This window comes from Lipophrys pholis (genome assembly GCF_963383615.2).
Source record: "Lipophrys pholis genome assembly, chromosome: 20".
NCBI classification, from domain to species: Eukaryota; Metazoa; Chordata; class Actinopteri; order Blenniiformes; family Blenniidae; genus Lipophrys; species Lipophrys pholis.
In genome coordinates this window covers 17,209,097-17,221,876 of record NC_137648.1, presented here as the reverse complement: position 1 = coordinate 17,221,876, position 12,780 = coordinate 17,209,097, and the positions used below count along the sequence as shown (strand labels likewise).

The 12,780-nt window shown below is 42.8% G+C and overlaps 2 protein-coding genes across 5 annotated transcripts in view; one reads left to right on the top strand and one right to left on the bottom strand.

The window, feature by feature from the left end:
- idi1 (isopentenyl-diphosphate delta isomerase 1) overlaps positions 1-3,587 on the top strand; it is a 5,650-nt gene extending 2,063 nt beyond the window's left edge. The window contains exons 3-7 of the mRNA XM_080489162.1: positions 71-243; positions 323-415; positions 499-629; positions 702-806; positions 1,300-3,587. Of these exons, the coding sequence (XP_080345288.1) occupies positions 71-243; positions 323-415; positions 499-629; positions 702-806; positions 1,300-1,512 (715 nt within the window). The 3' untranslated portion in view covers positions 1,513-3,587. The remainder of the gene's footprint in view (positions 1-70; positions 244-322; positions 416-498; positions 630-701; positions 807-1,299) is intronic.
- On the bottom strand, positions 2,971-12,780 carry LOC308125428 (copine-3-like). Of its 4 annotated transcripts, none has more exons than XM_080489157.1 (16): positions 12,404-12,780; positions 11,600-11,748; positions 11,093-11,272; positions 10,801-10,875; positions 10,643-10,714; positions 10,472-10,552; positions 9,642-9,731; positions 7,862-7,960; positions 7,538-7,684; positions 7,329-7,462; positions 6,512-6,566; positions 6,336-6,387; positions 6,075-6,208; positions 5,136-5,372; positions 4,797-4,909; positions 2,971-3,901 (listed from the first exon to the last, which is right to left on the bottom strand). In XM_080489157.1, exons 2-15 carry the CDS (start codon positions 11,729-11,731, stop codon positions 4,799-4,801), a joined length of 1,599 nt encoding a protein of 532 aa, XP_080345283.1. In that variant the 5' UTR covers positions 11,732-11,748; positions 12,404-12,780; the 3' UTR covers positions 2,971-3,901; positions 4,797-4,798. The 4 variants fall into 4 exon arrangements, with proteins under 4 accessions (XP_080345283.1, XP_080345284.1, XP_080345281.1 ...); XM_080489158.1 differs by having other exon boundaries at positions 12,094-12,430; XM_080489155.1 differs by lacking the exon at positions 4,797-4,909 and having other exon boundaries at positions 12,404-12,774.

The following is a 12,780-nucleotide window of genomic DNA, read 5'->3' as shown; positions in this document are numbered from 1 at the left end:
TGCCTCATCAAGTAAAGTCGAATGGGCAGTCACTGTCCTAACGTCCGCTGTGTTTCTCCTGCTGCTCCAGCGACGTGAGACTCCTGCAGTCGGCAGCCAGAATGCCTGAGATCACCACGGACCACCTGGATGACAAGCAGGTGCAGCTGCTGTCTGAGATGTGCATCCTCATCGATGAGAATGACCGAAAAACCGGCGCAGACACCAAGAAAAACTGTCACCTCAACTCTAATATAGATAAAGGTACACATCTACCACGTACAACTACGTTTTTTTCAGCTTTGGGTCGTCCTTAAGGCCGATAACTTTCCCCTCTCTTCAGGCTTGTTGCACAGAGCTTTCAGCGTCTTCCTGTTCAACAGCGACAAGAAGCTGCTCCTCCAACAGAGATCAGATGCCAAAATTACTTTTCCAGGTGAGCCACGAAAAACACTCGGGCGTTGCAGTCTAACACAACTTGCAGCTTTCGTCGGACACTCAACTCTTTGCTGTGTGCAGGTTGTTTCACGAACACATGCTGCAGCCACCCCTTGCATACAGAGAGCGAGCTGGAGGACAAGGATGCGATAGGAGTGAGGAGAGCTGCTCAGCGGAGACTCGAAGCCGAGCTGGGAATCCCCATGGAGCAGGTATTCTGTGCGAGACTTGGAGGATTACTCTGTCGCGTCTGCTTGTGTCTGATGTCCTGCGGCGCCCCTCAGGTGACCCCAGAAGAAATGACGTATCTGACACGGATCCACTACAAGGCTCAGTCCGACGGGGTTTGGGGCGAGCATGAGATCGACTACATCCTCTTCATGCAAAAGGTAAAAAGGCTGTTGGGTTTTTCTAGTATCTTCCATTACCTCTGAGTCACGGAGCATATATGCGTACCGATGAGTTCCATTTGACATGTTTGTAATTAAATTATTTGAATAAAAAACTTCCATGTGATTGTTATATAAAAGTTAAGTCTTAAACCTAAATTGCAGATGCATTATGAGGTTTTGTGGCAAAACAGTGATGAATCATATAAATGAGGTGTACTTTAACAAGCTAACAAACTTTTTCAAACTACTAGAACGAGCTGTCTGCTGAGGCTGTCCAAGTCGTTCACATTGTTCCTGTTAAATCGAGATACAATTGTATTCAGTCATTATGCAACAGTCGGTGTCAGTTTGTAGATCCACGCTTCAAGGAGAAACTGTCAATTTGTCTATCATACTTTAACTTCAAATTAACTTTTTCTTTTAAACATTTACTTTTGTGCTACTGCGCGTGGAGATTTGTACTCGTGAACTCTTACCGACCTCTCTGCAGGACGTGGAGTTGAGTCCGGATCCCAACGAGATCAAGAGCCACTGCTACGTGAGCAAGGAGGAGCTGCAGGAGATGGTACTGAAGGCCAAGCGCAACGAGCTGGAGCTCACGCCCTGGTTCAGCCTCATCGCGGAGACCTTCCTCTTCGAGTGGTGGGACAACCTGCACAGCCTCCAGCGGTTCATCGACCACGACACAATCCACCGCATGTAGCACCTTGAACCTCCGATCATTTCAAAGCCTTTGGTTGGAGCAGCACTCCCCAGTGAACGACTCGCAGTGGTTCCTGACAACCAGATAGGTCTCGCAGGTTTTAAGTCTCGCTATGAGGGAGATGAGATGATTTACTGCGCTCATCTTCACGCTAGATTAGCTGATCAGGGGTGAGGCTGACTGGCGCCGATAAGCCACACTGGGACTTTAAAGAAGGCCTGAAACATGTTAATGTATTAGGTAGGGAATGAGCCTTATCACCCGACGGCTCCACAATGAGAAAAGCTTCTTTTTTTTTTTAATACAGAAACTTGAAGTGCCTGATAACAGGTCATTAGGCTAAGGTGGAATCTGTCTATACGTCACAAAACACTATCTCTCAACGCATTGTAACAATGGTATCAGTGAGCAGGCTGCGTCTTTGTACTCTTTTACACAATAAAGTGTTTAATTGTGACCAGTAGCAGCAGATGGGTACATCTTATCTCTGGACACTCGAGAACAAATGGTAAAATAACATCTTGTGTCATTTGAAGGCTTTTAAACTTAACTTTGAGGAATAAAGGACGCTCCGGTGATATCGGTGAAAGTTAATGCAGCAATTCGAGATATTAAATCTCAATCCCACATTAAACAGCTGAGAATTGCTGGCTATCTGATTGAAGCAGTTTAAAAAAAAAAAAGTATATCAAACTTATTTTAGAGAAACAATAACAATTTTTCCCCAAAATGACTCAACCATGTTACTGCCGCGCCATTGGAAGCTGCTGAAGCGTCATCTCGGCTCAAGTGTCAACGACGCTTCAAAAAAAAAAAAAACTACATTTTCTTTGAAATGTTTAAAATGTGGTGGCTGGATTGGAACCTCTTGTAGGGCTGGTTTTGGCCTACAAGCCTTATGGTTGACAATACTGACAAACCTACGAATAAAAGCAAACTCACATTTTCTGTGTCAGAAGAAGGAAGGCTTAAAATGTTTATATTTAATGCACAGAGTTGGATAAATAAAACAAAAACCTGAATGCATCATAGAACTGTGCAAGAAGCTTCTCGAAGAAATGCTCAGTTTGTTGGGTTACTGAAGTGAGCTAGTGGCCGTTCGGTTACATTTTATTTCACCAACGTCAAACTTTGATGTTCTGCACTTTGGGCTTTCTAATAAAATCAAAGCATTTCATTTTCTGTGGATATTGCAACCTCAACGCAGCCCCAGCAGGTGGCACCAGACATCTTTAAATCAGCTTCTAGGCTTGAGGCAGCGTGTCAGTTTTCTTAAATATGTCAGCAGTCAAGCTTTTATGTGAAAGAATGTGAAAATGTAGAACAGACGGGTATCGCTGCATAACAAGAGTCGCTGCCACTTTTTGTTTTCAAGCTGGAACTCAAACTTGTTGAGGGTTGTAGGACAAATGATCATATCTGCTAGTAGCTTTCGACAAAAAAATAACTCAAGTCACGTACAGAATAAGAGTTTATTTTGAGAGCATTAAGGCACAAAAGCTACTAATTCTAAATGGCGTAAAGCAGCTTGTGTTACATGATATAACAGATTAAAATAGACACAATTGCTATATATGTAATATACTACCTCCGTATGTAGTTCAATACTGCGCTTGTGTTACTGTAATTCTGGGAAAAGTTGCATAAAGTAAACAAATGATCAAAATATAAGTGGCACAATACAAGCAAACCGGGGCTGAAAACGCTGGCATCCAGTTGCAATATATAATAAAGATTTCTACTATGACGTACTCAAGATTTCATCTTTTTAAAAAAGGTGAGAAGTGCAACAAATCAACATTTTGGAAATGCATTCATTTGCCAAAAAACTCATGAGAAACATGTTATTTCATTTTTCTTTGGTATGTAATATCCTTTTACATAGCTTTTAATATTTGATTCCAAAACATTGCGCGGGTGCTGTTTCTGAAGTCAAAGTGGCACTTTTAATGAGTAAACGAGGACGATAGTAACACTGACACTCTGAAATAATGGAATGAACATGTCATTTAAACAGCTGAAAATAAAATGAATAAATGTTTCTATAAAACAGCAGCTAGATTTCCTTGGCACATAAAAAAAACAAAAAAAAAACATGCATTGGTCTTGTGCGAGTACTTACATCAGATAGCTCCGTGAGCCGCCTGTTGTTTTATGTGGTCAAACTAAATGGAGAACGGAGGAAGTGCTAGGTCTAACTTGCAGGAGAAAAACTGGTGTTTCTGGTCTCCTCCTCCTCCTCCTCCTCATCACCACACCATCACATGGTCCCTGCAGGGGTTGGTGCCGGACTGGAGTTGGGTGGGCTCAGCTTCATAGTATTGAAAAACGACACCACCTGACCCGGCACCTCAGCCAGCACGCTCTTCGCCAGAGCTTCTGGAGGACCCTGCGGGCAAAAGAGAAGAAACGGTTGAAGGGCGGAAATGAAAGCGGGTATCCTCATTGATTTTTTTTTCTTTTCTTCATTTTTTAGCACGACTTGTTAAAATAGTGAAAGAAAGATGGACGACGAGAAGAAAGCCATGCAATGTCATGAAAGAGTCAAGGAAAATTCCACATCTTTGTCTTTTAGGAATATTAAACTCAAGAGTTCATTTAGACTTTTTCTGATGCAACATGTACTTGTGTTTTATTCTCTCCGTAACTTGAGTCATTTACATTTATGTCAATGAGCTAACCTATATTGTTATCTACGTAGCGCACAATGCTAAAGGTCAGTAAAGAGCCAGTTACCTCAATAAATGGCATCCGTTACAACAAGTGACCTGTCATAACAGTCAGACAGAAGCAGGAGGATCTCAGATTGTAGTGGATTCAACAAAGGTGTTAACATCTTTTGCCGTGGTGTTAAAAATACTTCTGAAGACAACAGGAGTTTTCCTTTCATGCAAAATTGATAGACAGCGAGCAGAAGAGGCGCTTTGTTCTGTGTTTCTATCATTAGTGGAGAAGGTGGAAGGACTGGAAATCATGATTCATGCTGTGTCTCGGGCTGCACAATATATCGATAATGTAATATCAACATCCTGCAAAAGAGATCAGGAAAAAACAAAAAAAGCTAAACAGGACCCTGCGAGAGCTGGTGTAGCAAGGGAAAAACAAGAGAGCACTGCTATTAGAAAGAAGAGAAAGACATTGACATCTGCTACTGAAGCGACTACATCTAATGCAAATCATGTCATTATCACATTACTTAAATATCGTGCAGCCAGAGCTATACTAAGCTCATACACAGAAGCAAAAGCGAGGACGAGGGAAAGGTTTTAGAATATTAAGGGTACCCCTATGAAGAATTGGGATCGCGGGGAGGCTTCAGTTTGAATAAACTGAAGAAGGAGGCCACTTGTTGAGGTAACTCGGCCAATACGCTTTGTGCAAGAGCCTGGGCGGGCGCCTGGAAAGACATCAAATCAAACAAGGCAAACATAAACTAAGTGAGGTGTGAGCTGAGGGGCGGGGGGCTCTCTGGGTTTGGCGTGCACTGCACTCGGGATTGAAGATGACGGCGCGAAAAAGTGTGAGAGGCGGGCAGTTTTGACAGGGATTGGTTTTGTTTGGAGACAAATCAACTGAAATCCCATCATCCAACACGACGGTTTAGTTTCCCCAACGTCACTCACTTTCTGAAACTGTCTGAACGGCACGAACTGCACGATGTCCCGCATGGCGGCCTCCCCGGTCAGAGAGCGCAGGCAACCGTCGTCGCCGTCCAGGAACTCCATGGCGCTGAAGTCGGCCTCGCCCACCCCGACGATGATGATAGACATGGGCAGGCGGGAGGCGTTGACGATGGCGCTGCGGGTCTGATCCATGTCTGTGATCACTCCGTCGGTGATGATCAGCAGGACATAGTATTGCTTCGGGAAGACGACGAGCAAAACAAAGTTATTTGCTGTACCGAACATCCGAGAAAAATCCAATTAGTTTGCAATGTTCGGCTCAAACATGTCATCATCCACTCAGATGAAGGGATTACATGGTGAATTGGGACAGACAGGCCGTTTATTAACCACTCAGGATGATGCAACAGGCTGTTACAGTCCACAGGAGCACATAATGACTATGATGAAAAGGTTTCTTCCTGTTGAGAGTTTCTTTCTTCGCTGCTTGCTCATATGAAATTGTTGTGTTTTTCTCTGTAAAGGTGCCTTGAAATATCCGCTGTGAATCATTTATCCAACATTTTTCCAGCTTCATGTACATTAGGCTTTGTGGTAAAAGAAAGAAGCTCAGACACTCCTTCTCCCCAGCCCCTCGCATACAAAATGTGATCTTATTTTTATACGTATCGGTGTTTGTATATGCGGTGTCCTTTACTTTGTGCCACGTCTTTGTAACGGAGAGTTTGGAGCTTCACACTCCAGCCAGTAACAGACGACATGATCTGTATTCATGTTAACACAGACTGTTAATCCCCTTCTTACATCCGTCGGCCTCTTGACAAATGTGACAGATTTTTTTTCTTCTCCTTCAGTACAGCCTCCCTATTTTCACTGGGCAATCCTGCGTCTGCACCGAGTGTTTGAAGCAGACAGACGAAGGCAAACCGTGGCGCTCACCGATGCCGTGGTCTGCTGAAGGGCCTGCTTAGCAAAGCAGGCCACGTGGTTAATGATGGGGGAGAAGTTGGTGGGGCCGTAGAGCTTCACCTGGGGCAGACAAACCCTGTAGGCGTCCACGATTCCCTCGACACCTTCACGCGGAATGAAACAGTCACAATACGGAAAGCATATCATTCAGACTGCTACTCTGCTGCAGTGAACACTGGAATGTAAAACTTGAAAGAGCGCCTGGTGTATCGGCCGTGATCTTCCACCCACCTGCACAAAACGGACTTGCCGGGTTGAAGTTGAGAGGAAACTCGTGGGAAACCTGCAACACGACACCAGCTGATTTAACTTCATGTGTCACGCAGGCGTGTTTCAATCGGATGGGAAATCAGCCGTGTTGCGTTTTGTATGTATTTGCGGAGTCTCGTTCACACCCGGGCTTTTACCTGCCATGAGGGAGGGATCTGCGCTCCAAAGCCAAAAGCAGGAAACAGCTTGTCACTGCAAAGAGAGGAAACACAGCATGTTATTACACAATTCAGACTTTAACGGCGGCTTGTTCAAAAACACTGCACGGTCCGCGAGATCGTTCGTCTACAATAAAAGACAATTCTTTTCAATTTTAATATACAACTGCACTATAAATGCACTGACATTGAACCCCTGTGATGAGGTGAAGTAAACCTGGGAGTCAGTTTAGTGCCACACAACAAAAACACAACTAATCCTAATAGAGTGTAACCGTTTCTCTCTAAAGTCCTGCATTCTGATGATCCAAGAGAGGAAATATTTCACTATATTGCAAATATTCTACGATCAAAGATTTCAGCTGCAAGAGTGCTGAACATCCCAAAGAGCTGAAGGCAGCACAGATTCTCCATACAGTTAAAAACAAACTTAAGACCCAACTTTTTAAACAATACTCCAGTTGATTTGCATTTATTAATTTCGTTTATGACTCTACACCAATGTATTTGTTGATTTGATTTCTTTATCTCGCTGTTGCGGTCCTCTCTACAGATGTCGGATTCCATTTAGAATAGAACAGATCTTTAATGATCCTTTACGAGAAATGGCTTCATTTCAGCAGCTCAAAACACACAGACACCAACAATAATCACTCATATATATATATATATATATACACACACATACATTTAAAAAAACACATTAAATATTAATACAAACTGAAAATAAGCAGGGTGCTTGAAAGCGAGTGTGATGGTGGGATTACTATTTGCCTTGATTGATGAGTTGAATTACCTGTCATAGTCCTGGATGACGTTGCCCACAGACCAGATAGCAGAGAGGTATTCGTTGACACCCTGAGGACTGATGTAGTGCAGAGACTGAGGAGACCTGGGATCTCCGTTGGAGCCTGTGAAGTCGATGGCCACCTGTTGAAAGGCAGAAATTTTCGTTTTTACCCGCAATTAAAAAAAAACAACAAAAAAACATTTTAAAACACTCACTGTGAAGTTGATTTGACAGCCTCCCATAATATAATCCAGGAAGGTGTACTCCTTCACAACCTGGCACAGCTTCACGCTCACAACACCGGAGTTCTTGTAGCCTTTCTTCTTCTGTTTCTTTTTACTGTTGATGCATTCGAACTCTGCCTGTGGAAACAAAACAAGAGTTTGCGTCTCGCTTCGCTTTCGCCTAAACTAATCGTTGAAGAACAGGTAAAGGAAATCTTTAAAAAGCCATTTAATGAACAGGAGTCTCAAACTGGGCGAGACTTTGAAACAAACAAACAAACAAACAAACAAACAAACAAACACACGGTCTCATACCGGAGAAGTCCGTGACGCTTCCTGGAGGCGTTTCATCGTGGTCTCAAAGCATCCGATGAGGTCATGTGAGCCGTCGTCGTCATAGTCGTAACACTCGACCTGGCGACGGGTGAAAGCATTTTAACGAGCTGTTAAATATTAATACCGCGAGAGGGAAACATCTAAACTACAAGCAACGACCCAGAGAACGGGCTGAGGACAGTTTAGACTTCAAAAAATCTTCACACTGGATTTTTCTGGAGTCTCTTCAAAGTTATACACCAACATTTGATGGTAGGAGGGAATGGTTTTAACTTTTTAAAAAAAATGAAAAAGATTTGTTTTAATGTCATTTATGTGAACATTTCTAAAGGCCGCACTGCAGATTAAACTGGATAAAGTTACAGCGGTCCAACACATGTTGGACGCTCCTTTGTGTTTTCAGGCTTCAGGCTGGATTAACTTGGCTTTTTCCAAGTTTGAGTGAGCAGGCGAAGGAGGAGCCATATTGAGTGACGCTCTCAGGATATATCTTGGTGAAAAGAAGTGACAAACTACATTCAATTGTAGTCACTTATTGTCTTTTTAATTTTATCTATGTTGAGTTTAACATTTTATTGATATCTAAACAAAATATCTGGACTTAAGACATCAACCCTCTTTATTAAAGTTATGTTGTGTTTCCAGTAACTGATATTGGGGAAATAGTTGACACTTCATACTAATCTGTATCATAGAATTAAATGTGAGCCAGATTAAAAGCTCTGTTTTGATCATTAAAATGTCCAGAGGGAATATTTAGATTTTAAAAATAGAATTTGCCAATTTTCTTAGTTTGATTATTGGACTGATACTGTAAACAGGTCAGTGGAGGTTTAGTGGAAGTTGAATGAGAATCTTCTCACCAGCCAAATAAAGATCTTGCGTCAGGATTGGCTTTGTATCACTTAATGACTGAAACAGTAAGTGTAGAATTTCACCTGCAGTCAAATCTGATGGCGACAGGTTCTACTGACCAGTAGGAGGTAACATGAGAGGGACGGCTGAGTTTTGATTATCCAATAACAATTTCAAAAATCCCTGCAAGAAAAATGACAATGAATTTTCTTCATTCCTCCCAAAAAGGAATGTTTGATAGCTGCTTTCCCTAGAGGCCATGTTCCCTGTCTAACTAAACAAAATACATTTATATACAGCTATTTATATACAGCCCTAGTGCAAATCAGGTGTTGTGTCAACCTACTATTTCTGGAGTTATTTTGATCTTACAGTTGTGGAATTGCGCAATACATAAGGCTTTCATATTGAGCGGCCAGCAGAAATTTAAGATTAACCTCCTTAAACCATCAACATATAAAAGCTGGAGGTAAACAAACCAGAAGAGACAAATGACATGCAAACGCAAACTACAAAAAAGAAATCTGAATCTAACATTGAAATGACTGCGTTCCAGACAAATGCTTCTTTGACAGAACCGTTTTGCAAGGAGGGCTGCAGACCCCTGCTGAGGTCCGACCTCCATTCACACACTTCACCCAGTAATTGATGGGAAGATGACAAAGACAAACGCTGTGGCGCACTGAGCAACTCACTTTTCCTGTACGCTGGGGAGCTGCTTCCTTCCTGACATGTTCGCTTCAGAGGTTAAAAAAAAATATATATATATCATGAAGCTCAAAGTAATCAAGTATTCACACCGGTACATGGAGACGTCTGAGAAGAAGAGCCAGCTGAGGCTGGCTTTATGTTGTGTAAATACAAAATCCGATTGATGAAGCAAAATACCTTTGTAAATGTTTACCTTTATGGATTTGTCCAAGTCTCCTCCGCAGAGCGACTGCAGCGGGATTCGAAAGGGCTTCCATGTTGGGTTGAGGTTGTTCTTCACCACCTGAAAACAACATTCAGGTAAATCGTGACCTGCCTCTTCTGTTGCAATCCTAGTGTCCTCCTCCGCTACATCCGTGGTTCTTCTGAGGTCTTCCTCCACTCCATCTTAAAAAACCTTTGTCCAAAATGTCCAGTTTGTCTCCAGCCACTCCATCCTGTGTACATTATTGCGCCGAGTGATCGACCCCCACCCATTTTCACTTCCTCCACTCTCTTCTCATTCACACACGTGTATTTCATCTCATCTCCACTGGCCTTTATTTCTCCTTATAGCTCAATTGAACAATCAGTTTGCAGTGGAATGTTGCATTTAGAGTAATAGCCCTTGATAAAACCAACCACGTAAATGTGATGTGATGCGTCTGCAGTATGTGAGCGCAGGGTTAGTAAATCTCCTGCTGCATTAGAGACTGCAGAGTTCAAGTTTGTGCTGCAGTGACCTGGTCCAGATCCAGAAATGGAAAAAAAAAAAAAAAAAAAGTAGTTTGCAGCCAAGATCAGTGCACTCCGCACTTTAGTTCCCTTGGGCCAATACGCCGCATTACATCAAACCTGGGGATCAAAGTGTTTGGCAATCATTGGTTCCTCTTTTAACACACAGCTATGTGTGAAATCCAAAAAGGGTAAATGTAAGGTCATTTGCAAACATCATATATAATGTCAGTGTTTATTCATTGACCTGTCCAGGAAATTTATGGCACTTAGTAGTTTTGTTGCACAGCTGATAGATGTTTTGTGTACCTCTGTCCTGTGAGCGAGCTGCCAACCAGTTTCCGTTTGCTTGTAGAACTCCAGGTACGGGTCAGACTTCCCAAAGAAATCCTGTGCATAGAAAAGAATGAATGATTAAAAATACGTTGGGAGTATCCGAAAGTGAAAGAAAACATTTAAGATTTTAGACAGAAGGGATACCTTGTTGTCCAGTTTCCTTGCCTCGACCTCAAAGTTCGCCACTCTGTTGTCTTTTATTTCCTCTGCACTGATCTACAACAACAAAAAGACAAAATTGGTGACAAAAAAAACATAATGACTTCACACAACAGTTCACTTTGGCACTCTGTGACACTCACAGTGATGGTGCCTTTTCCCGCAGGCGTCTTGTTCTTCAGGATAAGAGGTCTGGTAATTTTTTTACTGGATACAACCTAAGAGCAAATAAACAAAACATTAATAAACAAAAGCAGCAGAATGGATCGGCTCAGTCAGAAGTGGCGGAGTACAACACAGCAGCTTTTAGACTACAGGGCAAAAACACAAAGTAACCCAGCAGGCACACCTGAGATCGTCTCACACAGAAACACTTTGACCAGTTAATTATGAAGCCAAGATATAATGGTGGCATGACAGGAAAGAAGACCCTACCTGACCCAGGGTGCACTCCAGTTCCCCCAGGAAGTCATCATCGCTCAGATCAATCGTCTTGTTGTCGATGTCGTAAATCCCAAACTTCAGCTTCTGCACAATCTCAAAGTAATAATCGACGACAAACCTCTTGGCGAAATTTGGGTTGAGGCAATTTTGGACTTGTTCCGTCCGACCCACCTGTTGGGAAAGATCCGGGGGGAGGGGAGGAGGGGGGGGGGGGGGGTTTACAGCGGAGTAAACTTTTCCAAATCAATGATAAACGTGGGGTGACGAAACAGGATATGGAAACTTCTGCTTCTTGAGGTTAAAGGTTAGTAAGTTTCCCGATGTGACAGCATCAGTGACATGACTCACCACACCTTGAGATAAGTTTGGAAAGCATTTTTTTTTTCTATGCAGAAATGTTTCCTTTACATATCATTGAAGAAAGTCCTCTCGCACCCCAGCAAGAAGACAATACACACATCAAACATGAACTGACGTGAGCGTGTTCAGCATGCTGACCTCATACCACTGGTTATTTGTGCTGTTCATTAACAGGACACACATGGGGTCCGACTTGGAGCCGATGTCTTTGTCCAGGAGGTGCTGGCATGAAACGGTCAGCTCCACCTTGGTGACACACTGTGCAGCCATGACTGACCCACAAAGAGCTGGAGAAATAAACAACACTGATGGAGAGATCACAACAAACAACAGGGATAGACACACACGTTCTTCAAGCTTCATGTGAATAACACAAACAGGACAATACAATCAAGGCACGCTGTACAATATATTCTATGCTTTGTATATTTACAAGGATGATCATCAGATACTTTTTAATAAATATATTCCCATTTAAGCTTGTATTTGTATCCAATCTATAGTTTGAGGCGTCGCTAATATTAAGCCACTGTCACGAAGAGTAAATACTTTACCATATACTCCAACAAGAGGTACAGAAATAGGTTTTATTACGGGTTTTAAAGTATTATCAACACAGTGACAGTACACACCTCTCCCAGCAAATACAATCAAACGGAGCCGATTACTTCAGTAAATCCGCATTACACCGTGAAACAAAGCTCCCGTTGTAGGAGAATTCCAGGAAAACACGACAGTCTCACGGAAAATGTGACACACAGATGACTTGAGTTGCAGAAGATGGAGAGAGAACAGAAAGTAAAGTAAGAAAGTCACAAAACACACGGCGGCTAACGCGGAGCTAACAGGCTAGCGGGGCTAATAGACAGCTAACTGATCTGGCGGGGAGGCTCCGTTCGCTTCCGTATGTTAACGAGGCTGGAGGAAGAAAAAAAACCGCACCTTTCAGCGAGTAACTCGGAGAACTGCACGAAGGAAAACCGTGTACGCTGGAACGGCTGGATCTGGTTTGGTCCAACCCGCTAACGTCAGTGGTCCTAATGTGACAACGCCGGTGTTTCGGATTATCTGGTTTCCTTGATGACTGGTGATAGACTTCCTGTAGCCTCGGTCGTTGCTGCTCGCAACAGCAGATGCTAAACTTAGACTCGCAAAAAACACGACACTTCTAAAATATATTGTAAGTGCAGTAAAACGGCGTTCGTCAGGACAGCTACGGATTTCTGTCGTGTTTTTACACCTCCTGTTAATACAGCAGCTACAACGGACGGTAAAGGAAGTTGGTCACCAGCTAACAGGGAAACAAACTAATCCGAAAC